At 42.6% G+C, this 26792-nt stretch overlaps 1 protein-coding gene across 2 annotated transcripts in view; it reads left to right on the top strand.

The window, feature by feature from the left end:
• The window catches only part of RNF13 (ring finger protein 13), a 135722-nt gene extending 114112 nt beyond the window's left edge, over nucleotides 1-21610 (top strand). For both annotated transcript variants that reach the window (XM_042853660.2, XM_005308214.4), the window contains exons 9-10: nucleotides 17254-17334; nucleotides 20096-21610. In XM_042853660.2, the coding sequence (XP_042709594.1) occupies nucleotides 17254-17334; nucleotides 20096-20460 (446 nt within the window). In that variant the 3' untranslated portion in view covers nucleotides 20461-21610. The remainder of the gene's footprint in view (nucleotides 1-17253; nucleotides 17335-20095) is intronic.
• The last annotated feature ends 5182 nt before the right edge of the window (nucleotides 21611-26792 follow it).

Below are 26792 nucleotides of genomic sequence, written 5' to 3'. Positions count from 1 at the left end.
CGGCGGGTCCTTCAGTGCCGCCGAATACCCGGAGCGAGTGAAGGACCCGCCGCCAAAGACTAGGAGTGCGGCACGGTGAGTACAAGCCCCACGTGTTTTTTTTAATGTGTTTTTTTTTTTTTAGTCATCCCTGTCGGGGCCCCGTCAAAACTGTTCGAATCGGGCCCCGCACTGCCTAAAGCCGGCCCTGCTTCCTAGAAAGCTCTCTTGGTAGCATCATGAGAAGTCTAACTGGGGGAGGTCTGAAGATGATCTATACACAAACTCATTGATTTTACTTGTTCAGCTGGATGGTGACTGCTTCAGGTGACACCAGGATGAGGGGGGGAGGGATAGGTCAGCGGTTTGAGCATTGGCCTGCTGAACCCAGGGTTGTGAGTTCAATCCTTGAGGGGGCCACTTAGGAATCTAGGGCAAAATCAGTACTTGGTCCTGCTAGTAAAGGAAGGGGGCTGGACTCTATGACCTTTCAAGGTTCCTTCCAGTTCTAGGAGATAGGATATCTCCATTAATTTTAATTTAATTCCACCTGTCTCTAAAAAAAGAGGTCACCTTTTCTTTGCTCTTACAAATGGCAACGATCTGCTTTACATGCATAAATGCAGTTTTTCTGTGCAGATTTGAAGTTTGTAAAGTGTACAGATTTGAAGTGTTCCAATTTGGAGGTTGAATAAAGACTTTTCAGGGGAGAAAGAGGAAAGTCAAAACATAGTAGGAAACCTTAATTGTTTAGGGGGAGAAGATAAGGGAAAGAGGGACAAAAATACCCAAGATCCAAGACAACTGGGGTTCCAGAGCAGTATAGAAAGAGTAAAACACACACAAGCAAAAGCAAAAAAATTAAAAAAAAACCAACTTTCCTCTGTTTAATATACATTCACCACTTTTTTACAATCAATACATAATTTAAACTATTTAATATTTTGAAAATATATCATTTGTAAAAAACAAGAGTTTTTTTCATGCATGTATCTGTGTGTGAATATTGCACACATCTGCAGCACACACTGTCATTCCCAGCCAGAAAACATGCTGTGGCTGGCTAATTAGCTCACTTTTGTATTTAGGGGAGATATTGTTAGTGACCTCTAAGTAGGGTAAGGAAGTGCAGGACCTTGACATTCTCTGATTAGCTTTTATCGTATCTATAGCAAATGTACTCAGACAGCAAGCTGTGAGGAGACTAAACCCTTTGTTCTATAAAAATATGAATCAAGCATCAGTGGATCATTTAAAATGTTTCTGTGGCAAAATGCCACTTGTGGCAAACTTATGGACCTCTTTATATAGCTCCCTTCCTTCCATACCAATCAGCATTATTAGATAAAATCTGAGATCAAACCTGCATCTGAGCCATCAGAGCAACTTTATTTTTAACCTTTTTTTTAGGTCTGATATCGTATATAGAAAATTTGATCATTCAGTAATGAGAGTAGCAATACCTGAAGCAACTGGAACCAATCCTGTGCTCCACCCAGGATACTCTCCGCATCCTGCATGATGTGACTTAGTTATTCTAAGTATCAGTGTTAATCAGAGTATTGTAGAATGCAAAACTTATGTTTGAATATTTAGAATACAGTAAGTCTGAAATGGGCCATACTGAGCTATCTTATTAAAATTAGTAACAGGAATAGAATGGACTGTCAGCTTTCACAGCCTTCTGCTGTTAGCGGATAACATTTTTCAGCTAGAGGTCAGTAGCCTTCCATTGCTGCTCAGGCCTCAGGCTCTGCCCCTCCCCTCTCATGTAATGCGATAGAAATCAATGGAGTTAGACCAAAGAAGAATTTAGTCTGTTTATTTTTCTTTTTCCCCCCTACTGATTTAAAATTTACCAGCTCATACTAGAGTTGAATGTAAAACCTTTTGGATAGCACTATACCAAACATGTATCTGGAAAAAAATATTTTTTAAAAAATCCTAGAATGATATGGATTAATTAAGGACCTGGGTTCTCTCATCCCATAAATCCAGAGCTAATTTTAGTTTGCAGGACATTTTTGGGGGTTTTTTCTTCTTTAAACTGATCCATTTTGTAAGCGGGTTATTTATTTTTTTAAAAGGCATAGTCTTTGTAAGAATAGCTGTGAAACAGATCCACATCTCTGTTTCTCACTTTGTGGAGCTAGTTCTTATTCGTAGATAGATCTTTATTTCCTGCATGAAAAACTGAAGCCTTTATTCTTGAAGGGGAAAATGCATCCCGGATGCAACTACACTATTGATCTAATGGAGCTTCACCAGCATTTAACTTGTCCTGTGGCACCTTATAGACTAACAGACGTATTGGAGCATAAGCTTTCGTGGGTGACTACCCACTTCGTCAGATGCATGTAGTGGAAATTTCCAGAGGCAGGTAACACGGCTACCCCTCTGATACTTGACAGCGTTTAACTTGTGACTTAATCCCACCACACCATACTCCTTTTCCTCTGTAGCCATTTAGACTTAGGTTGAAAATTTTCTAAGCAAGTGGGTCTCAGCGTAGTCCTGGGCATCCCATGCCGAGTCTTCATTAGCAAAATGTTCAGAACTACCAGTTCTTGATATTGAAGGTCCCATCAGAGTTGATTAAAAGCAATTCCCCTTTACTCTGTCCCCCAACAAACAGAAGCTAGTGAATTAAGTACTCACCAGTAATAGCAACGATCACAAACAGCAGCACCAGAGAATCCAACACAGCTACATATTTTTTTATAGTAGTAATCCTCCCGAGACCTTCCATATGACTAATAGTGGCCCTACTGACATTGCTGACACTCCTCCTCACCAACCCTGTACTGTCTTTCTAAATTTAATTCATGTTGATGTAGATACATCATGAGAAGTCAGTGGGGTTACATCAGAGATTAATCTGGCCCACTTTCCTTTTGAGTTCCTGCTTGACCAAACTTAAAGGTCCTCATTTTGTCCTCCGATTAAGTCATTTGGACCCAAGTAATTAGGTCTATAGAGACTGAAGTTAATACTCCAGATTTTTCTCAATTACACTGGTGCAGTCTTATTGGGTAAAATTTTGTTTAGTCATACCAATGCAGTCTTTGTTGATCCAAATTCTATTTTCAGTTATATGGCTATAAAGATGGATCTCAATAGGGTTGTTCAGCTTTACATGAATGTTATTCTTCACTGGAACTAGCACACAGATCTGACCCTTACCATCTAATTCTTATGAATATCACATTTTCAGTGTGGCATTGTTTTATAGATCCTTGGTGTGTGTACGTTGTAGTCCTCTTCTTCCTTCTGTCTAATCCCAACTACTGACTTAGCAATAAATGAGATGTGTGCTCAAGGGTAGATAGAGGCTGTAGTCTTAGCCTTGAGTATTGGGTGGTGCATAACTGTGTTGACCCAGGAACTCCAGGAAGAAATTGTGTCTCAGAAAAAGTACAATACTTCTCCAGGTTCCCCTCTTACACCAGGGAACAGAGAGCGTAGCATATTCCTTGTCCTGCTGGCTGATATATGGATCATGGGTCTGGCCTCTCCCCATTTGCTTGTGGGGGTGGTATTGAGCATGCAGCCCCTACTTTCCCTGCTGTACCCAGAGCCACTATCCAGGAAGATCCTAGGCTGCTGCACAGAGGGCTGGGGTCAGTCTTCTCCTTATGGCCCCATGCAACCACATAGGACCAGGGCACAATCTAGCCTTGACTATGCAGTGCAGATATTTTGAATTCTTTTCTACTGACTTTCAGCAAAGAGGCAATACTTGGGCTATTGAAAGGAAGTTTTAAAGCGGATTTTCCATGTTGTTTACTATTCCTGGGGGCTTGTGAACAGCAGCCTTCATTTTTGTGTTAGTTGTAGATCTTGTTGTTTAGTTACAATGCAGTGGGCTTTAGGGTATTTGAACTTTAAACCATTTGTACTTAACACTTTCTCTGAAAATTATTGCTTAAATATACAAACAGCTGGAAAAAGTTATAAATATTTGATCAAGTTGCCTTTGTTGAAGTGATAGAGTGAGTACATGGCAGTTCACATCAATAATGTATTAAAGTGGGATTTGTTCTTAGAACTGTTAATTCTGATATTACATATGGGTAAAATTACCAGCAATTCAAGATCAGATCGATAGCTAGATGAGCCTCTGTTACACTGAGATGACATTGTATACTCAAAATTGGATTGTGTTTAATGAACACTAAAAGCTAGTTAAATCCTGGTGTTGAGCATTTGTAAAACTCAATCTTCTAACATCGCCTCCCTTCTCTGTCCTTCCCCATTGTGTCCCTTTGTCGTCCCTAGTCCTGATTTCTCTCTCTCAACCTCCCCCATAAACAACCCTACCCATAGTCTAATCCTCCTATCCTCAGACTCTTTATGCTCTCAAACCCTCCCCTCCCCCCAAAACGTCTTAAATCTGCACACAACTGAATGGGACCATCTATCCTTAGCTGTCTGATCATTGGTTACTCTTAGCCTCACCCCCAGTTTCCAATCTGTGGTGTAACAGACTCCATTCTCACCCCTAACCAATACATTCAGACTTCCTTCCATTCTCATCATCCAGTCAATACGCTCTTCCCTTACTCTTTACCTACCCCCACTCCATGTACACAGATTCTCCATGTCCACACATTGTATCACTCCCATCTCCACATACAAGAGGGCAGAGAAGGCAATAAGTGACAATTTTGAAAGCAATAAGCCAGTTTGAGACTAAATAGGTGGGAAATAGTAATTCTTAGTAGAGGTAGCTGATGCATATAATGTTTGGTGTGTGCAAGAAAGCAATGCTTTCTCCCCTTAGTTTGGGTTTCTTCAAGCTACTTTAGCTGGTAAGCTTCAAAGCAACATTCCAATAATCTAGCTGAGTTGTTGATACTAAAATTTCAGGAAGGTCTTTGGTAAATCAGTGAGTTGCTATGAAGTTTTTGGACCTCATATAATAATTTCTTAGAGATGACAAGACAAAGAAATAGCTCCCCCTTAAAGTTGCACACACACACAAAAATAGGTCATACCGGTAGTAAGACTTCAGCCCTATTATTCTACAAAGCTCCTTTAAATAAAGTGATCACTGTGATCATATGTCTAGACAGCATGGACCAAATTCATCCTTGATGTTACTATATTCAGAGAAGTTACACCAAAGACAAATTTAGCCCAATATTTGTTGTACATCAACTTGGCAATACAGGAATCAAATTAGGTTGATTGATGCTTCTGTTGAAGATAAAATTTTCCAAGGCACTAATGCAAAATCTATTAGCACCCATAACAGGACCCATAACACATGAGGTGCACTTCTGTGTTATAACATCGGATAGCAGGCAAAAGATTACAGGAAAAAATAGGTCTCTGTGGAGGTAGCGTGCTCTACCATCTGTAAAAAGAACTTAATATAAAACACAAGATGTCACACAGATTTTCTATCTTGAGATGGGGCCTGATCCAAAATCTACTGAAGTCAATAGGAATCTTCTCACTGACTTCAGTAAAGTCATGATCCAAAGCCCACTATATAAATATTCATGACAGATAAACACACTGACAAAATATGTATCCCATCCTGTGTCCGAAGAGTTACAACAGTTACCTAGTAAGTAGGGTTAGCAACTGGAATGGAAGACACCTTCTATGGGGTGGCTTTTGTGCCCTTTCCCATTAACATGCCTATTCTCTGAGTGACCCCACATAACAAAAGGTACGTGGTAGAAGAACTAAACCATAAGTAAGGATTCTCTAACCAAAGTAAGGATTCTCGATACAAAGTGTGTGTCCTGATTTCTCATGTTGTAAAAATGTTATTCAAATAAGAATAGGCAAAATCTTGGGCACACAGAATCAGTGGGGCTTCATATCTTTTGCTGTTTAATTTGTACCAAAAATTAGCTATCAAATACATGACCAATTCAACTTCATCTACTATGCTGTTTGACCGTAATGAAATTTGAACAGTATGAAGAATAGAAAATGTGTGAATTGGGCTATATTGTAGCACAGAAAAGCTAGCAAGGAGATGCAATTTATATTAACATGGAATTTAAGGCAAAATCAAATAGATTTCAGATCTTGCACAGCAAAGGAATAACGGTGTATTCAAATGATCATGCAGAAAACAAAATATTTTAATCTTGGGGAAAGTAGAACATTGGAAAATAAAGATGTGACTTGTCCTTGATGGGATCAAAGCACATGAACTATGTGGGGAGAAAAGAAAAGAATTAAGCCAAAATTTTCAAGTTTGGGTGCCTAATGTTAGGGTCTAAATCCACATTTAGATATCAGTGCCAAGATTTTCGGAGCTGTGACTTGCTTACCACGTTTGAAAGTCAGGACTTTTATTTAAGTGTCTAAATATGGATTTAAGGACTAACTAGTGCTTAAATTTGAAAATTTTGACTCAATCTTCACATTTAAAAAATGTGGTATATACTACACTGTAAGAGTATGGGTAATTTTACGCTAAGGTTGAGATCCTCAAAAGTAATTAGGTGCCTAGCCTAATGAGAATCAGGCACCTAAATACCTTTTGAGGCTCTAGGCCTAAGTAACTATTTTCAGCTCAGTGTTAGATGATGGGAGTGGACACCATATGTTCATATGTTGAAATCTAAGAACAAATCAAAACATCCTGTACATTAGTTTTTCAAAAAATACTCGACTCCATTGTGCCTTATGACAGTTATAATTTTCCAAAATGAAGGGCTGCAAAAGAGGAAGTGATTAGTGACATGTCATTTACATTATTACATAGTAATAAATATAGGTCTGCTATTTACTAGGAATTTATAAATTGATTTATTCCTTCAAATGGGATTATCACTGATCTAATTACTGTTCTTTATTAGCCCATCTGCCTGGCTGCACAGTACTTTGCAGGTCTCATAGGGAGAAAAAATAATAAAAAAAAAATCTTGGCAATTTTATTTCTCCATCTTGCATTCTTAATAAGTACCAGAAATATTGCAGTTCTACGGATAGATGAATGAGGTAACTGTTTAATAAATATCAGAGGGGTAGCCATGTTAGTCTGAATCTGTAAAAAGCAACAGGGGGTCCTGTGGCACCTTTAAGACTAACAGAAGTATTGGGAGCATAAGCTTTCGTGGGTAAGAACCTCACTTCTTCAGATGCAAGACTGAAGAAGTGAGGTTCTTACCCACGAAAGCTTATGCTCCCAATACTTCTGTTAGTCTTAAAGGTGCCACAGGACCCTCTGTTGCTGTTTAATAAATGTGTATTTATGTATCTCAATCAATTAAAAGATTATTGCGTGCTTATGAGGGGTTTTGCACATCACATTTAAGTAAAATATTTTATTCATAATTTCTAAAATCCCTTGTAGTCTTTTGCTGTTTCTAGTGAGTGGATGAGGAGAATGTCTGCAAAACATCTGGAAAATTAAACGGTATGAGTTGCCAAGGTGCTGTATGGTCTGGGAGGTGGGATTTGGCCATCTGAGAAGAACATAACAGGACATGGTCCTACTAATTCATAGATGTCGTGAGATCCACAGGGGATCACACAAATCTCAAGGCACCTTTGAAAGGCTGGCATGTCCTGAGTACCTTCTCTTATTGTAACATGGCTCCCTTGCCTGTACCTGGATGGATCCCTTTCCCAGTGAGGTTTGAAAGCAAAACACAAGAATCCATATAAATAATGCAATTTGTCCAATAAAATCCCAACAAGTTTGTTGTGGGGATAGTGATGTGAAGAGTAGCTCTCCTAGTATCAGGCGCCACAACCAAACACAGAAAAGCTCCAGAAGCACAGAACTCATGAGATTGGAGGGAGGGGCAATGAAAGCATATTGACCTAGCCTTGCCTCCCTATGACAGATTTCCGGCCAAAGGAGCAGATTTCCTTCTTCTTTAATCCCCTCCATGGGAAAAAATGGAGGGACATATGACTTGTGTTATGTATATCATCTTCTTCTTCTTCTTAGAAGCAAGAGGAAGACCAAAGACAGGGTAGGCCCACTGCTTAGTGAAGAGGGAGAAACAGTAACAGGAAACTTGGAAATGGCAGAGATGCTTAATGACTTCTTTGTTTCGGTCTTCACCGAGAAGTCTGAAGCAATGCCTAACATAGTGAATGCTAATGGGAAGGGGGTAGGTTTAGCGGATAAAATAAAAAAAGAACAAGTTAAAAATCACTTAGAAAAGTTAGATGCCTGCAAGTCACCCGGGCCTGATGAAATGCATCCTAGAATACTCAAGGAGCTAATAGAGGAGGTATCTGAGCCTCTAGCTATTATCTTTGGAAAGTCATGGGAGACGGAAGAGATTCCAGAAGACTGGAAAAGGGCAAATATAGTGCCCATCTATAAAAAGGGAAATAAAAACAACCCAGGTAACTACAGACCAGTTAGTTTAACTTCTGTGCCAGGGAAGATAATGGAGCAAGTAATTAAGGAAATCATCTGCAAACACTTGGAAGGTGGTAAGGTGATAGGGAACAGCCAGCATGGATTTGTGAAGAACAAATCATGTCAAACCAATCTGATAGCTTTCTTTGATAGAATAACGAGCCTTGTGGATAAGGGTGAAGCGGTGGATGTGGTATACCTAGACTTTAGTAAGGCATTTGATACGGTCTCGCATGATATTCTTATCGATAAACTAGGCAAATACAAATTAGATGGGGCTACTATAAGGTGGGTGCATAACTGGCTGGATAACCGTACTCAGAGAGTTGTTGTTAATGGTTCCCAATCCTACTGGAAAGGCGTAACGAGTGGGGTTCCGCAGGGGTCTGTTTTGGGACCGGCTCTGTTCAATATCTTCATTGACGACTTAGATATTGGCATAGAAAGTACGCTTATTAAGTTTGCGGATGATACCAAACTGGGAGGGATTGCAACTACTTTGGAGGACAGGGTCATAATTCAAAATGATCTGGACAAATTGGAGAAATGGTCTGAGTTAAACAGGATGAAGCTTAACAAAGACAAATGCAAAGTGCTCCACTTAGGAAGGAAAAATCAATTTCACACATACAGAATGGGAAAAGACTGTCTAGGAAGGAGTACGGCAGAAAGGGATCTAGGGGTTATAGTGGACCACAAGCTAAATATGAGTCAACAGTGTGATGCTGTTGCAAAAAAAGCAAACATGATTCTGGGATGCATTAACAGGTGTGTTATGAGCAAGACACGAGAAGTCATTCTTCCGCTCTACTCTGCTCTGGTTAGGCCTCAGCTGGAGTATTGTGTCCAGTTCTGGGCGCCGCATTTTAAAAAAGATGTGGAGAAATTGGAAAGGGTCCAAAGAAGAGCAACAAGAATGATTAAAGGTCTTGAGAACATGACCTGTGAAGGAAGGCTGAAAGAACTGGGTTTGTTTAGTTTGGAGAAGAGAAGACAGGGAGGGGACATGATAGCAGTTTTCAGGTATCTAAAAGGGTGTCATGAGGAGGAGGGAGAGAACTTGTTCACCTTAGCCTCTAAGGATAGAACCAGAAACAATGGGTTTAAACTGCAGCAAGGGAGGTCTAGGTTGGACATTAGGAAAAAGTTCCTAACTGTCAGGGTGGTTAAACACTGGAACAAATTGCCTAGGGAGGTTGTGGAATCTCCGTCTCTGGAGATATTTAAGAGTAGGTTAGATAAATGTCTATCAGGGATGGTCTAGACAGTATTTGGTCCTGCCATGCGGGCAGGGGACTGGACTCGATGACCTCTCGAGGTCCCTTCCAGTCCTATAATCTATGATTCTAGCTAAGATTTTAGACGGTTTCAAAGCTGCCTAAGGGTGTCCAATTTGGCAGCTGGGATTATGGGCTCAGATTCAGTCAGGATGGAAAAACCAGAGTTGTTTTGCTAAGAAAATGGTAGAATTGAAGAAGTAGGAGAGACCAAACTTGCAGTGGAGGAGCTCACCTTGGCTGCAGGACTTCCAGAGATACTCAGTTGTGCAAGAGCGGGAGTTGAGGAAGTGGATGTTGGATAGGGTGACCAGACAGCAAGTGTGAAAAATCGGGACGGGGGTGGGGGGGTAATAGGATCCTATATAAGAAAAAGGCCCAAATATCAGGACTGTCCCTATAAAATCGGGACATCTGGTCACCCTAATGTTGGAGATGAGCCAAGGCTGGGGGGTGGGCTGGGAGGGGGGTGACCTTAAAGGGCATTTGAGAAATGTTTTTTGTTTCGGTTAGTCAACACTATCAGATATTGCTTGTCCGCTAAATTTTGCGGTTCTTGTACAATCCTCACTGATAAAGCTTAATTTTGTTTATCCAGTCTAAAGGGGAGTATGATGGTTGAGCACTGGGCAGCTTTCTGAATGAGTACTGTATATTAAGGACTCCATTCACTTTCCAACAAACATACCAGTCAAATCAGTATTTTCAAGAACAATGTGCAACCATTTTTCAGGATTTCATTATTTTCAAGGAGCATCTTTTTGAGAAGAGGAAACCATCCAGTATTTTAATGCATTGTCTCTACTATCCGTCACTGTCAGTTAATATCCCAGATATCGGTGTTGAACTTTGCAACCATTCTGTAATTAGAGAGGATCACTAAATACATTGTAACTGAGTAATAGGATCAAGAAATTAGATGACGGTTTTTAACCATCAGAGAAGTGAAGTTCTGGAACAGCCTTTCAAGGGGAGTAGTGAGACAAAACACCTAGACTGGTTTCAAGACTGAGCTTGATATTTATGGAGGGGATGGTATGATGAGATTGCCTACAATGGCACATGGCCCATATGTGACTGCTAGTAGCAAATATCCCCAACAGGCAAAGATTGGACACTAGAGGGGGAAGGCTCTGAGTTACTACAGTACATTCTTTCCCAGGTGTCTGGCTGGTGGGTCTTGCCAACATGCTCAAGGTCTAACTGATCACCATATTTGGGGTTGGGGAGGAATTACACTTCTCCCCGAGGAATGACATGCATTCTCCAAGAGCAGCATACGCCAGAATTTTCTTGTAACACCACTTATGTTTCTAGGACTTACTGCTTGGAAAGCAGATGAGGCAGCAAAGAATTTTACAATAATATTGGTGTTCTACTAGCCTGAACACAGGGCCATGAACAAAGAAATCCTGAGTTCTAATCCCTGCTCTGTCACTAACTCACTGTATAGCGGGGGGGGGGGGAGGTGAGGGCAGGGATAGGGAGAAGAAAAACAAAAAAACCCACCACTCTCCCACTCCCCATTTCCCCATCTGTAAAGTAGGAATGATAATACTGATCTACTTCATAGTGCTGTTGTGGGGATTAAATAGTTAATGTTGGGGCAGTACTTTTAAAGCATGAAGCACGATATAAATATCACATAGTAGTAGTAGCAGCAGCAGCAGCGTGTACCTTGATTGCCCTGCCTGCTGCCAAAATGTGTAATGAATAGGTTATATAATTTGGTGTATTTAATAGATTTCTCCCTGAATTACTAGGGGTGACACAGAAACACACCGCAGACATTTGCAGCACACATTCTTTCTGCTGGTCTATTATATAATATTTCACTCACCTTAGTAACTTCCATCTCCTCACCCTTTTCCATCCCAACCCAATGGCTATTACTCCACTGATATTTAACAAACCAGTTTTTCCAATTTGCCTTGTTGTGCAAAGTGTTTTGGCTTGTGTTGGTTTGTTTTATTTGGTAGTGTCTGTCATAACGCAGAAGTCAAGCAATAGATAGATTTCCTCCCCTCCCCACCCCTCAACTGTGAAATATAACAGAAGAATTTACTGCACTAAGGTCAATGTTAGATGGATATTGAATGATTTACATCATGAATCTCAACCCCACACATAAACTGAATTTTGCTATCCACCAGAAAGCAATGTCTCCCTATCCGAATACAGTGTGTGCTTTGGCTTCTCATCTTACATGCAATGCTTAATTCAGAAAGACTCATTGCTTTTATACTTTCTGCTGTTTTCCCTGTAGCTGGAAAATACACATAGCAGATACCAAACACAACACCACCAATGTAATCTACTGTTCATCAGTCAGTATAAAATTTGAGATGAGTAAAGTATAATCCATATTTTGATAAAGGGGTGTGGCTGATACTGCATTCCTTGGCATCACTATGAGCATGTGGGTTGCACAAGCATTCAGGTTGCAGGATCAGATCTTACGAGAGAGACAGGAGTACACATAAGTAGGGGGGGTTTCTCCCCAGAATACTGAAATATTGCCTAAATATTGGAGAGTCCCGTGAAGGACTTCACTAGGGTACAGCACAGCTTTAGTTGTGTGAATGAATGCTGTAGATGTGTATTTTCAGAAATACAGACAAGTGAACAGGGAGCATGGTTAAGTCAGGAGGCTAAGAGTCAAGAGTGTGGAGTTTTATTCCCAGCTTTGCCACTTATTCACCAGTGATCTCATTCAAGTTCTGCCCATCTTTATCTCCCTCTGTAGGAGGAGTATTATGTTGTCTTATCCAGATGTTGAGAGTGTTTGCAAAGCACTTTGAGCTCCTTTCATAGATGCTGTTGAAGTGTAATATATTATCTATTTTCCTGAATTTATTTTATATTGAAAGCTCTAGGGTGGAGAATGATCCTTATTATGTTTGTAAAGAACACTGTACATTTCCAGTCCCCCATTTGTTATTTTAATAACCTGAACAAGCATCTCCGAAATGATTATGTTTTCTTACTGCAAGGTGACTAAGATTTCAATATTGGGAAAATGGGAAAGGTGTAAAAGCTTCTTGGTAAAAATCAGGTGAAACAGTAGACTGATTAATTAAAGTAGACCTATTGTTAATGAGGTGGCTCAGTTCTTAGTTCATATTAGTTACAATCCTAAAAAGAGTATGCAGTAATCCTAAATCATCAGGGCAGAAAAGAGAAATAATTAGACTATCCTTTTTTGGTAATGTGAAGTAGAAGCTAAGCCCTGAGTTGGAAGCTGAAACCAAGTTCATTTATGTGTAAATATGTGGATAGCATCAGATTGCTACCCTACTGTCCCAGGCTTTTCTTTTATGAATCAGCTGGAAGGTATTTAAATAGAAGTTATGCTCTGTGTGTTACAAGACTGCACAGAGTAATTGGGAAAAGGTGTTGTAGAAAACTAACCAACTAAGCAGATAAAAAAAAGTTGGAAATATACTAAGTGCTGCATTTTCTTTTTTAGAAAAACTAACAAAAGGTGCATTATTCCAACAATGTGCATTGAGCAAAACAAACCGTAACAACCTGCAATTTAAAAAACCCAAATCTTAAAAAGCCACCTGACCAATTAAAAACACTTTTTAATATATTTAATACCATTATAAATGCTGGAGGCAAAGCGGGGTTTCGGGTGGAGGCTGACAGCTCGCGACCCTCCCGTAATAACCTCGCGAGCCCCGAGGGGTCCTGACCCCCAGTTTGAGAACCCCTGACTTAGTCCTACTTCTTGTTCAGCCAATCACTAAGGTCTGGTCCCCACTAAGTCCCCACTTCGGACTAAGGTACGCAAATTCAGCTACGTTATTAACGTAGCTGAATTCGAAGTACCTTAGTCCGAACTTACCGTGGGTCCAGACGCGGCACGGAGGCTCCCACGTCGATGCCGCGTACTCCTCTCGCCGAGCTGGAGTACCGGCGTCGACGGCGAGCACTTCCGGGATCGATTTATCGCGTCTTAACCAGACGCGATAAATCGATCCCAGAACATCGATTGCCTGCCGCCGGACCCTCCGGTAAGTGAAGACGTACCCTTTGACAACCAAGTTTGTTTATATTTACAAGAGATAATGCTGCCCACTTATTTACAGTATCCCCAGAAAGTGACAACGGGTGTTCGCATGGCACTTTTGTAGCCAGTGTTGCAAGATATTTACGTGCCAGATGCGCTAAACATTTGTATGCCCCTTCATGTTTCAGCCATTATTCCAGAGGACATACTTCCATGCTGAAGATTAGTTAAAAAAATGGTGTCTTAATTAAATTTGTGACTGAACTCCTTGGGGGAGAATGGTATGTCTCAGTCTCTGTTTTACCCACATTCTGCCATACATTTCATGTTACAATAACTCCTCACTTAAAGTCATCCTGGTTAACATTGTTACGCTGCTGATCAATTAGGGAACATGCTCGTTTAAAGTTGCGCAATGCTCCCTTATAATGTTGTTTGGCAGCCGCCTGCTTTGTCCACTGCTTGCAGGAAGAGCAGCCCATTCCAGCTAGCTGGTGGGGGCTTGGAACCAGGGTGGACCGGCAGCCCCCCCATTAGCTCCCTGTTCCCCTAAGTTCCCTGTGTGGCAGCTGCCCAGCAGGCTATTAATTGCCAGCAGTTCAACTGTGCCTCCCCCGACTGCCATGTGCTGCTCCTGCCCTCTGCCTTGGAGCTGCTCCCCGGAGCCTTCTGCTTGCTGTGCACGGGGGGTGGGGGGGAAAGAGAGAAGAGGGGGCCTAATGTCAGGGTGTTCCCCTCCCTCTTGCTCCCCGCTTACCCCATCTTCCATAGAGCAGGGGGGACACACGACAGGGCTTAGGACGGAAGGAGCTTCCTGGCAGCAGCTGCCGTCTCAGCTTGCTGATCTACTTAAAAAGGCAGCGTACTTTGAGTGGGTTCAGCGTACTTAAAGGAGGAATGCGCATCTCTCTCACACGGTGTGTGTCTGTCTGCCATGCTGTCTCCCCTCCCTCCATTCGTGCTGCCTTGTAGAGCGTGAGGCTACATTAACAACAACGAGTTAACCCTTGAAGGCTCGGCCAATTGCTAGTTCATCATTTAGCAGTAAGGTATTCCCTGGGAAATATCCCACCCTCTGACTTCACCACCTCAACCAAGCTTCACAATCATCATCGCTGTGTACCAGTATTAAATTGTTTGTTTAAAACTTATACTGTGTGTATATGTGAAAATATATATATATATATATATATTAATATATATATATATATATATATATAAAAATTATAGTCTTGTCTGGTGAAAAAAGTTTCCCTGGAACCTAACTCCCTCTCCCCCCATTTACATTAATTCTTATGGGGAAATTGGATTCGCTTAACATCGTTTCGCTCAAAGATGCATTTTTCAGGAACATAAGTACAATGTTAAGCGAGGAGTTACTGTATAGCAGTCTCAGATGATGAACCAGTATGTTGTTCATTTTAAGAACACTTTCACTGCAGATTTGACAAAACGCAAAGAAGGTACCAATGTGAGATTTCTAAAAATAGCTACAGCACTTGGCCCAAGGTTTAAGAATCTGAAGTATCTTCCAAAATCTGAGAGGGATGAGGCACGGAGCATGCTTTCAGATGTCTTTAAAGAGCAACGCTTCAGCACGGAAACTACAGAACCCGAACCACCAAAAAAGAAAATCAGCCTTCTGCTGGTGGCATCTGACTCAGATGACGAAAATGAACATGCATCAGTTCGCACTGCTTTGGATTGTTCTCAAGCAGAACCCATGATCAGCATGGTCGCATGTGCCCTGGAATGGTGGTTGAAGCATGAAGGGACATAGGAATCTTTAGCACATCTGGCATGTAAATATCTTGCAATGCCAGCTACAACAGAGCCATGCGACCGCCTGTTCTTATTTACAGTGTCCCCAGAAAGTGAGAAGTGGACTTGTAGCTCTAAAGTTTTACACTATTTTGTTTTTGAATGCAATTATTTTTTATATTTGTAAGTTCAACTTCCATGATAAAGAGATTGCATTACAGTACTTGTATGAAGCTAATTGAAAAATTCTTTTGTTTCTTACAGTGCAAATATTTGTAATAAAAATATAGAGTGAGCACGGTATACTTTGTATTCTGTTGTAATTGAAATCAATACATTTTCAAATGTAGAAAACATCCGAAAATATTTAAACAGCACAATTATCACATGATTAATTTTTTTAATCGCGTGATTAATCACGGTTAATTTTTTTAAAATCGCTTGATAGCCCTAATTTCTGACCTAAAATACATTAGATTGAAATGCAGGAGACCTTTCAACCAAGAAAGATTTTTGGTAGCTACACATAATATGTTTACATCCCCGCTTCATATAACACCTATCAGAAGCTACACTCCTGGTATATATGACTGGGCAAACTTTTCTGAAAGTTAATTCTGGCCTCCCTGTCCCCTGAAGAATCTTCTTGCTGTATTTTACCTGAATATTTAGCCCATCACATAGTTTTAGTGTTTGTGTATTTCTTTAGTAATTGCAATTTATCAGGGGTTAGGTTGTTAGCATACCTCATTACAGAATATAATATAATGAACAACTGAGGCAACAGTTTACTACATGTTTCAAGGATGTTACTAAATGCCCACACAGAATACCAGATTGAGAGATTAAAAATATTGTAAAAAGTAATGCTTTAAGTTGTTAGTCTGGTTGTGTGTGTTGTATAAAATGATAATAAAACTGTAGATTGTTTCCTTTATGTAACTAAGAAAATACGTCAGTATAACTTCTGGATAAGTTTGGAAGGGATACACGTAGGTATATAGAAAAACAAACATAAGAATGTGAATCTAAATATTCACTGAGGCAAGAGAACACTCGTGTTAAAAGTCTGCAGCTTTGGCAGTTCAGCTTGTCTGCATCGTCCTCCCATCTGAGACAAGACCAGCAGGCATGACCACAGCCTATGGTGGGCCAAGGTCTGCAGGCATATACACAAGACACTCAATGATTCTCTGGGCCAAAGCAGAGACACCCCCCCCCCCGTAGTAAGTCAAATTCTTAATAAAAAAAACACATGGTAAAAAGGAATATGACAGTTGAAAATTGTTTATATGCTGGGCACCATACCGATAATGTAAATCTTGTTTGTGAGGTTTATATTATTTAGTAGTGTGTGTGTGTGTGTGTGTGTTTTCTCTTATGACTAGATAAGTAATAGCTCCTTGTTCATTATTCTGATTTCCTCCAGTCCTCCTGCCTCTAAAAAAAGAGAAATTCTAGTTTGTCAAATTAAAATGGGGCATATGAAAATCAATATTCTTCTGCTTGTTCTTTAGCTACTATATTTTTAATTAACATACTCCACTGATAGTTGATGCATCTATATTATAATGTAGACATATTTTAAATACATTTTTAATAAGAATATTAAAGAAAAGGCATTTCACACAAGCTTGAGGAAATATGGCAACCTTATCAACCTTCACTTGAGAGGAGAACAGATGAACACACAGTTCAAAGTAGTAGTATAATGAAAGGGACAATACAGCTTAAAAAAATTGCTGTGGATGGGAAAAGATAACAGTTGACCTATGAACATTAAAGAAAGAACCTATCTGTATGTGTTTGAAGGTTATACAGCTTGTTATACAGCTTTTAATGTAGTATTGATTCACAATTTTCTGCTGCAGGAGATGAGTATGATGTATGTGCCATTTGTCTGGATGAATATGAGGATGGAGACAAGCTCAGAATCCTTCCTTGCTCTCATGGTAAGCAGCTGCATATTGGTTTTTAATACTTTAATTATAACAGTTATTTAAAGAAAATATTGGTGTCCAAAACAGCAATGAATTTATTTACTGATTGATTTATAAAAGGTAGCCTCTCTAATGTGGCCCAGAGTCTATATACAAAATTGGATTAAAAACAGACAATTTTGGCTTCTAAACAGCAACAAGAGAAGGATAATCATAATGAGAACACAGCTAATCACCCAACCAATGAGTCCACCTTTCTTCAGTCAGATGCCCAATAGAAAATATGGGCCTGACATTGGTGCCCTGAAGCAGGGCCAGCTCTACCATTTTTGCCGCCCCAAGCAACAACAAAAAAAGCCACCCAGACTGTGCCACCCCAAGAATGGAAGGAATGCCGCCACTTAGCATGTGCCGCCCCAGGCACATGCTTCCTCTGCTGGTGCCTGGAGCCAGCCCTGCCCTGAAGATCAGACTGTGTGTGTCAGTTCAGTGGAGAAGTGCACTCCAGAGTCAGACTCTACATACAGTGTATGTTGCAATCAGTTCCCAGACATTTAAATCTAGGGACTGTTTGCTCAGTTTATCTCTACTGCCACAGCAACCTAGAGAGAGAGAGTCTGTTGAGTAGTCTGGAAATAAACCCATTTGGACCTGGAAACCAGTGCTCTGCTAGGAGAGCTGTAAGATGTAATAGATTCCCTGTGACTAATTCTGCCTAGCAGGGAGCCAGCCATGTTGTGCATCAGCTGCTGGTCTTGATTAGTCTTCCTCAAATGTCGCCACATTGCAGTAAGTGGATCCAGATCGAATAGAAAAGATTGCAAAGTCTAACCAGACACAGGTAAAAATTGGTATTCTTGGCTATCCACACCAGCTAGAAATCCAGGAGCAATCAGGGGCCCAGGACCTCCCCCAAATTGTTAACATCTTGGACAATGGTTGGACAAACCCCCTAACAAAAGGGTCAGGAGCCATCCCTACCATACCCTTATGATCCTTCCTTCAGTCCACTAGTCACATTGCCTCCATCTTGTCTGGACTGAGCCTTAGCCAGTTTGTTCTCAATGTCACACCCTCACCAGGCACTGCAAAAGAGTATCATCAGGTCAGATGAAAATGAGACATCTGATGACAGTGCAGCCAAAACCATCTCACATAGTGGCCTCACATACCCATTCTGCTCAGTGAGAGACTAAATAGGGTTTTGTAGAATTCCATACAAAAGAACCTTGAGGGCAGACAGACAAATGCCTGGGACTTCTCAGAAAGAAAGAACAGAAATATGGCATCTACCCTAGCTAAGGGCCACAAAGTTAACCAAATCTCACAGTCAAAGGCTACTGACAGATCTAAAGGAATCATCATGAACACTTGTCCTAGGAAAACATGTTAATTACTACATGTTAAACATGACTTTATACATAGTATAGAAAGTGATGCACCATGTTTAAAAACATATTAGTTGGTCATGGTTAACCATAGGGTTCCTGACCAGCTAACACACCTGTCCTGCTAGGTTGTGTTGATCATCATGTTAGTTAAGACATTTTCATAAGATGCATTTTCTCAGTTTAGATAAGGCCATTGAGATCAGTACAGTTGCTGTGCCAAATCCAGCCCTAATACCAGGCTAAGAGATCAAGGAGATTGGAAGACTCCAGTAGACACCAGTGAAAATTGCCTTGCCACAACCTTCTCAGGAAAAAAAGATTTCCAGCATCAAAAACTTTTTCAGCAAGGGTCTAATGATTGTTCACTTGATGGAAGCTGATGAACCATAGATTCATAGATTCCAAAAATGGTTATTATTTATATTACAGTAGTGTTCAGAGGCTCTTGTTAGGATCAGGACCCACTGTGCTAAGTGTTGTCCAAAGGTAAACATGACCAATATCCCAACTGGTTTACAGTAACCAACGTTCTCTGAAGAGGTTCACTCACCACAAGTGGCGCCGCCTTGTGGTTCATCTGGGGATTAGCTCTCGAGCAGTCAGATGTCCCCTCCTTTGCTTGCTCACCCTGTGGTCTCTATCTGGACTCAGTTGCTCCCTCCAGCCAGATTATTATAGTTCTCCCCTTCCAGGATATCAAAGTCCCACTGGACAAACTGTCTCAGGCAATCTTTTGATCCACTACTCAGTCTGTGCTGCTTTCCCAGTGGCTGGTAAGGGAACCTGGACCTACCCAGTATTCTGGGTTCCAGCCCACATACACTCTGGCCAGCAGCCACAGTCTGCGTAAGCTCTGACCCTCTTGCTATTTTTCTGGGCTCTTTTCTACCTTTCTTCCTTATCTCCTAGCCCACCTCTGCATCACCACTGGAGCTTCCTCTGCTCCCTGTGGCTACTTCACCCCTTCTAGAGTTCTTGCCAGAGTCTACAGTCCAAGGCAGGATCCCAGGGCCTACTCTCCCCCTATATCACCTCCACTTTGTACCGTGCCATGCCTCACCTAGCCTCTAGGGAGGGACTGCAGAGCTCCTCCCAACAGCCCCTTCTTGCCTTTATATAAGCTCAGCCTGCCCCAGCCAGCTGGCCTTCATCATCAGTTAACCTTTAGTAGTCCCTGCCTCTCCTCCAGGTGCAGCCTATAAGCTTAATTGGCCCATTTGTCCCCAATCAGGCATTGTGTGTGGTTGACACCCAAACACAAGATCTTTTAAAATCAGCATTATTTAACATAAAACTGTAACACAAAATTATAACATAACAAGAGTAACCTCAGACTCTCATGTTTACCTAGCAAATGACGTACCTGTTTTGTTTCCTGACAGCATATCATTGCAAGTGTGTGGACCCATGGCTGACTAAAACCAAGAAAACATGCCCTGTATGTAAGCAGAAAGTGGTCCCTTCTCAAGGGGATTCAGACTCTGAAACAGACAGCAGTCAAGAAGAGAACGAAGTCTCTGAAAACACCCCTTTGTTTAGACCATTAGCTTCAGCTAGCACTCAGTCATTTGGGGCTTTGTCAGAGTCTCATTCCCATCAAAACATGACTGAATCTTCAGAATATGAGGAAGACGACAATGAGGATATTGATAGTAGTGATGCAGAGGATGGAATGAATGAAGAGAGTGTAGTGGTTCAGCTACAGCCCAATGATGAAAGGGAGTACAGAGCGGCAAATACTGTTTGAGCTTCAAGGCTGCTAGTGATCAATCTCGTAAGAACAAAACTGTTCATAAAGCTATACTTTACATACACTTATATAGGGAATACATTCTATTTGGTGATCTCTTTGGTTACTTCAATAGATGCAGCTCTTCATGTAGTGTTCTATGTTTTAGTCATATTACAGACAGATTTTTTTGGTTGTCATTCATTCACATATTTATCTTTTCAAAATGAACAGTTTAACTGGACTTCACAATACTAATGAATAGTGCTGGGAGTCTCCATCAGTAGGGATATCACAGTAAACCAGAGACTCTACTTTAAATGTCAGCATCTTGTTGAAATGGGATATAGTCAAGAAAGTAGTTTTTTTTTTTCCTGATTACAGCTTGTAGGTAAGATTGGCTTATATTGATAGTTATATTTATTAACCGTACGGTAAGCGCTACCCCTCCAACCCAATCAAAAATGTATACGGTTCCTGTGTCTCTGGGGTTTTCCCAAGGCTGCCACCACTACTGAAAGAAGGAGGTAGAACAGTTTAGTATTCTTTTAGCTAGCTGATCACAAAGCAGGGAAACTGCTGCTTTAATCTTGACAGCTGTGATTCTGCTACTTTTCCAAGTAATCCTATTGAGCTTGCATGAGCAGTTTAAGGTTTTGAAGGAAATTTCAGAATCAGTTAGATTTAAAATAGCACACACAAAAAGATTCATAATGAACATCTTATTAATCGGCCCCATTTGCTGATAGCAGCCAGACTAATTTCCTATGACAATAATGCAGGGACTGGGAGTGACCAAAACAGCAAGGCAAGCAAAGCTGTATATAGAAATACTGAATTGTAGTAACTGTTCTGTTGATCCTCACATCATATACCTCTAAATAAGGAGCATTTTATGCTGCATTAGTCTGCTAAACTATGTACATAGATAAATTGTTTTTTCAAGTATTTGATTTGAAAATGAGTGGTTATAAATATTTAACAGAACTCTGTACTTACTAGTGTATCATGAAAACCTAAATTATATATAATATCATTATAACTATGTATAATCAAAATGCAAAGATTTTTTATATGGCCTTGTATAAGGGGGATTTGAAAGAATGTTAATAAACATGTTTTCCACTTTAAGTATTAGCAGGAATTTATTAAACTGTCACATTGCATACATGCTGCCTTTTTATTTATAATATAATTAAGGCCAAAGACTGATGGTAAGTGTGACAGTGTACCCCATAAGGCTTTATGGGAAGGGGGTGCTTATAAATGTATGTATGACATAACTGGAATATGTTTTGTGCTACCTGTACCATGTAATATATCTCCGCAAAGGTTATGGTCTACTATAGCTATTCATCCTATTTGTACATATATATCATTTTCTACTCGAGGTTAAGAATATGGGCTGTATGCTTGCTTGGTTTCCAAGTAAGCTTTGGGAGGCATTTGGTCAGCTTCTTTAGGAAGGAATTCGCCAGGTTAAGTACCTGATCAGGAAACACTTGGGGAACAATGCATCTTGGAATGCTCCAATCCACATAAGAAGTCTTCCTGGAGACATGCAAGATACTATGTGGACAATGGCTTCGGCCTGTAAAGACTGAGTCGTGCAGGGACATGTGACTTGCCCAGGTGACTCCAGAACTCCATCTTGGAGCTGGACTTTGCATAGGAGGGAGGAGGGGGGGTCTCCACTCACAAGAGAGAGTCTATTTAAACCCGTGGGAGACCCCTCCATTTGGTCTTCAGCTGGCTAAGGAAAGAGCTTCTCCACCCCCCAGGATACTTGAAGGGAACTGGAACAAAGGACAGTAACTACAGGGGGTGTGAGTGAATGCTGGACCCAGGCTAAAAGGAGATTAGCCTGTAAAAGGGAGCACTCTGGAACTGGTGAGGAACTTATCTGTATTCAGTTTGATTAGACATAGATTTGCGCATTTTATTTTATTTTACTTGGTGACTTACTTTGTTCTGTCTGTTACTACTTGGAACCACTTAAATCCTATTTTCTGTATTTAATAAAATCACTTTTTATTTAGTAATTTACTCAGGGTATGTATTAATACCTGGGGGAGCAAACAACTGTGCATATCTCTCTATCAGTGTTATAGAGGGCGAACAATTTATGAGTTTGCCCTGCATAAGCTTTATGCAGGGTAAAATGGATTTATTTGGGTTTAGATCCCATTGGGAGTTGGGCATCTGAGTGCTAAAGACAAGCACACTTCTGTGAGCTGTTTTCAGGTAAACTTGCAGCTTTGGAGCAAGTGATTCAGACCCTGGGTCTGTGTTGGAGCAGACGGGAGTGTCTGGCCCAGCAAGACAGGGTGCTGGAGTCCTGAGCTGGCAGGGAAAACAGGAGCAGAGGTAGTCTTTGCACATCAGGTGGCAGCTCCCGAGGGGGTTTCTGTGATCCAACCCGTCACAGTGGCGTAGTCGAGCAGGGTCTGTGCACAGCTGATTGCTTTGAGATACTGGTAGTGATTTTAAGTGAGTTTTAAGTGTGGTGGCTGGAGAACAGACAAAGTGGTTACTGGTTTATTTTCTTTTTACTTATTTCGGGCAAGGGAAGTAGGGACAGAAAAGGAAGCAAAATAAGATGGAAGATCAGAAGAAACTAAAACTGCACAGGGTACAAATTGCCCAGAAAAGCTGAACGCTGGGCACTGTGAAAGTCTCTGTTAACTAAGAATCCCCTGAGCTGAGTGCATCTCAGTTTCAGTGAACTGCAGAGGGGTTGTGGCCCAGCACAAGAAAGCAGGAAAATGAGTACTAGTGATGCTGCTAATGGACTAAAGCTGGCCAAACTGGAAGCAAAAGAGAAAGAAAATGAACATAAGAGACGGCTGGATCTAAGACCATTAGAAATTAGTGTTGTGGAGGCAGAAAATGTAAGGGAAGAGGCTGCCCACAAGAGAGCTATGGAGGCGGAGGCAGCGAGGGAGCGAGCGAGGGCGGAGGCAGAGACAGCTGCCCATGAGAGGGCTAGGAAGGCCCAGAGGGAGGCCCAGAAACATGAACTGGCTGTTATGGAGTTGAGGAGACAAAACCCTCCCCCTGCTGGCTCCACTTCCCCAAAAATCCACAAATGGGAGCGACTATGTCCACAGTATGACGAGTCCAGCGATATCACCAAATATTTCATCACCTTTGAGAGACTGTGCACCCTCCATGCCATCCCTGAAGATCAGAAGATGACCACATTGATAGCAAAATTGTCTGGCAGAGCTCTGGACATATTCAATAAGATGCCTATTGATGATGCTTCAAACTATGGTAAATTTAAGGAGCTGGTTTTTAAACAGTTTCAGGTTACACCTGAAACCTACAGGGTTAAATTCAGGAGCCTTAAGAGGGGATCTGGATTAAGTAATGTGGCTTATGCCAAAGAAATGAGAGATTTGGTAGATAAATGGGTGCAGGGGAAAGGCATTACCAGCTTTGAAGGGATGTGTGATCTGGTTACTCAGGAACACTTCCTGAACATGTGCAGTGATGAGGTAAAACAGTATTTGTGGGACAAAAAGGTAAATGCAGTGGATGAATTAGCTGGGTATGCAGACTCTTATGAGCAAGCACAAGCTGCAGTCAAACACAAACCACTGGCAGAGGGGTATAAGGTAGGGTTACCATATTTAAAAAATAAAAAAAGAGGACACTCCACGGGGCCCTGGCCCCGCCCCCTTCCCACCCCTGGCCCCGCCCCAACTCCACCCTAACTCCCCCTCCTCCCTCCCAGCCACGCGAAAAGGGCTGCCCAAGCGCTACCGGCTTCACGGTTTGCCGGGCAGCCTCCAGACCCTGCGCCCCCGGCCGGCGCTTCCCCAGCACAGCTGGAGCCCGGGAGGGGAAGCGCCCAGCCGGGGGCGCAGGGTCTGGAGGCTGCCCGGCAAACCGTGAAGCCAGTAGCGCTCAGGCTTCGGGCAGCCCCCATGCCTCCGGACCCTGCGCCCCCGGCTGGGCACTTCCCCTCCCGGGCTCCAGCTGCTCTGCTCCTCCCCTGACTCTTCGGCTCTGTTTAAGAGCCAAGCTGCCCGAGCCAGCACTACCGGCTTCGGGCAGCCCCCTTGCCTCCGGACCCTGCGCCACTGGAGCAGAGCAACTGGAGCCCGGGAGGGAAGTGCCCGGCTGGCGGCTCGGGGTCCGGAGGCACGGGGGCTGCCCGAAGCCGGTAGCACTGGCTTGGGCCGCTTGGCTCTTAAACAGAGCCGAAGTCTGAGTCAGGGGAGGAGCAGAGCAGCCGCGGGAGAGGAAGTGCCCGTCCGGTATTTTTCCCGGACATGTTCGGCTTTTTGGCAATTCCCCCCGGACGGGGGTTTGATTGCTGAAAAGCTGGACATGTTCGGGAAAAACCAGACGTATGGTAACCCTAGTATAAGGTTGGGGGAAAGCAGAATCACTGTTTTATCCCTGGGGAAAAAGGAGGCTGGGTGTTCACCTCCTCATTCCCCTGGTACTCGTCCCAAATTTCCTGTGCAAGCAGAGGAGCCCAAGAGGTGCTATCATTGTAAGTCCACTGAGCACCTGAGGAATAAGTGTCCCTTGCTGAGTGGAAACAGGCAACAAGTAACACATGAAGCTGCGGCTTCTCAGAGCCAGGCTGTTGCCTCTTTCCACACAGGATTTGTAAAGCTTGCTTCCACACAACCAAGCAATGATAAATTGAATGGTCAAATGCTTCTTGGATTAAGGGACACGGGGGCTGAGATTTCTGTGGTCAGGAGGGACCTGATCCAGGAAAAGGATTTGTTGCCAGGTAAAATGGCAGAATTAGAGCTGGTCAGGGGTTACAAAGTCCTTGCACCTTTAGCTAAAGTACACATGCAAACTTGGGATTTACAGGCTGAGCTGACTGTTGCAACGGTGGCACACAATTTTGCACCGTTTCTACTAGGGAATGATTTCTTTAGTGTGGCAGAATCTGTCCCAGGGTTGGTTAGCAGTGAGAAGGAGGTGGGGGTGAAGTCACACGGACTGCTGGGGGAATAGGAGAGTGTCTCTTAGATTCTTCTGCAGCAGTAAAGGATGCAGCTTCGGGGGCAGGGCTGGTTATAGCCAGTTCCTATAGCCCCGGGGCTCAAGGGAAGTTCCAGAGGGAGGAGCGGGATGAAGCCAGCTCCTGTCCCGTAATCATCTCCCCGGGGGAGGGGGATGTACCACCTTGTAGCAAGGAGGCCACCACAGCTACTGACTGCCAGGAAGTTGCAGGTCAGCAGGGAGCCGGGCCTGCCCTGGGGTGCACAGAGGCGTGTGTCCCAAAGGTGGAAGTTGGGGTCCTGGGGACCGCTGTAGTGGGAACAGGCCCCAAGGACTCTGTAGCTGAGTGCCAGCCCAACCCGAGTGGAAGGGGGGGGGATTTTGCTGGCCAGTGAGAGGTCTGTCGTAGCTGGTAGCTGTGAGTCCACAGCTGGGGCAGGATCACCTTCCCTTTTAGGGGGACACGAGAGTGTCGGACCCAGAAGGGAGCCCAAAGAGGGAAGCCCAGATGGAAGGTCGGGGGGGGCCAGAGAGTCCACCCACCTTTTGTAGGGAGGGGCTTTCCCAGGAGGAGGGTGAAAAGTCTGCATTCAAAATGCCAGCCCCCTCTCCTGTGGATCAGGTTTTAAGGGTAACCGGGGGAGTCAGGTCTCCTGGATGAGGGGGTCCATCCAGCTGACCCATTGGAAACAGAAAGTGGGGTGCCCAAAGGGGTCCGGAGCACCCCAGGGAAAGATGTTTTTCTTGCTACACTTGCAAGAGATAAAACTCTCTCTCCAAGGGGGGAGGGGGAGAATCTCTGCATGGGAGGAACTTCACAAGGGAGTGGGATCCAGCCCAAAGAAACTCCAGAGGGAGGGGCCGAGGGCAAGCATGGTTGTAGTACACCCTTTCCTGGCCAAAGACCCAAGCACATGCCCAAACTAGAAGTCTTCCCCAAAGAGGCAGAAGAATCTGCTTCAGAGTGTCTACCAGAGGGCACAGAGATCTGGGAAAATGCAATAGACGCTAAACAAGTCAAATTGAGTGAACGAAGCCTGTCCACCATAGATTTGCGGTTAACCTTGTGTCTTTTGCTAATTCACCTATGGGTTAAAACAAAAGAATACACACTAGTGGTAAACCCTTTAAAAATGTGGGACATACCTAATTTGTGGAAGAAGCTGTTATACATGCTGGGGATGGTGAAAAGACAGCCCCACCAGCATGTTACTTTACAGCCCAGACCTGTAAAAAGCAGCAAAAGCATAACAGGCCCATGCTGCTGTGTACAAGGGGAAACTGAGGCACACAGCCTCATGGTATTGGTGGCTAAATGCCAAGACACCTCCACTTTAACAGATATTGCTGTCTGCATTCTGTTAGCAATACTA

Source organism: Chrysemys picta, chromosome 9 (genome assembly GCF_011386835.1).
Source record: "Chrysemys picta bellii isolate R12L10 chromosome 9, ASM1138683v2, whole genome shotgun sequence".
In the NCBI taxonomy this organism is placed as follows: Eukaryota; Metazoa; Chordata; order Testudines; family Emydidae; genus Chrysemys; species Chrysemys picta.
The sequence above is the reverse complement of the archived record's forward strand: the minus strand, read 5'-3'. Positions and strand labels throughout refer to the sequence as shown.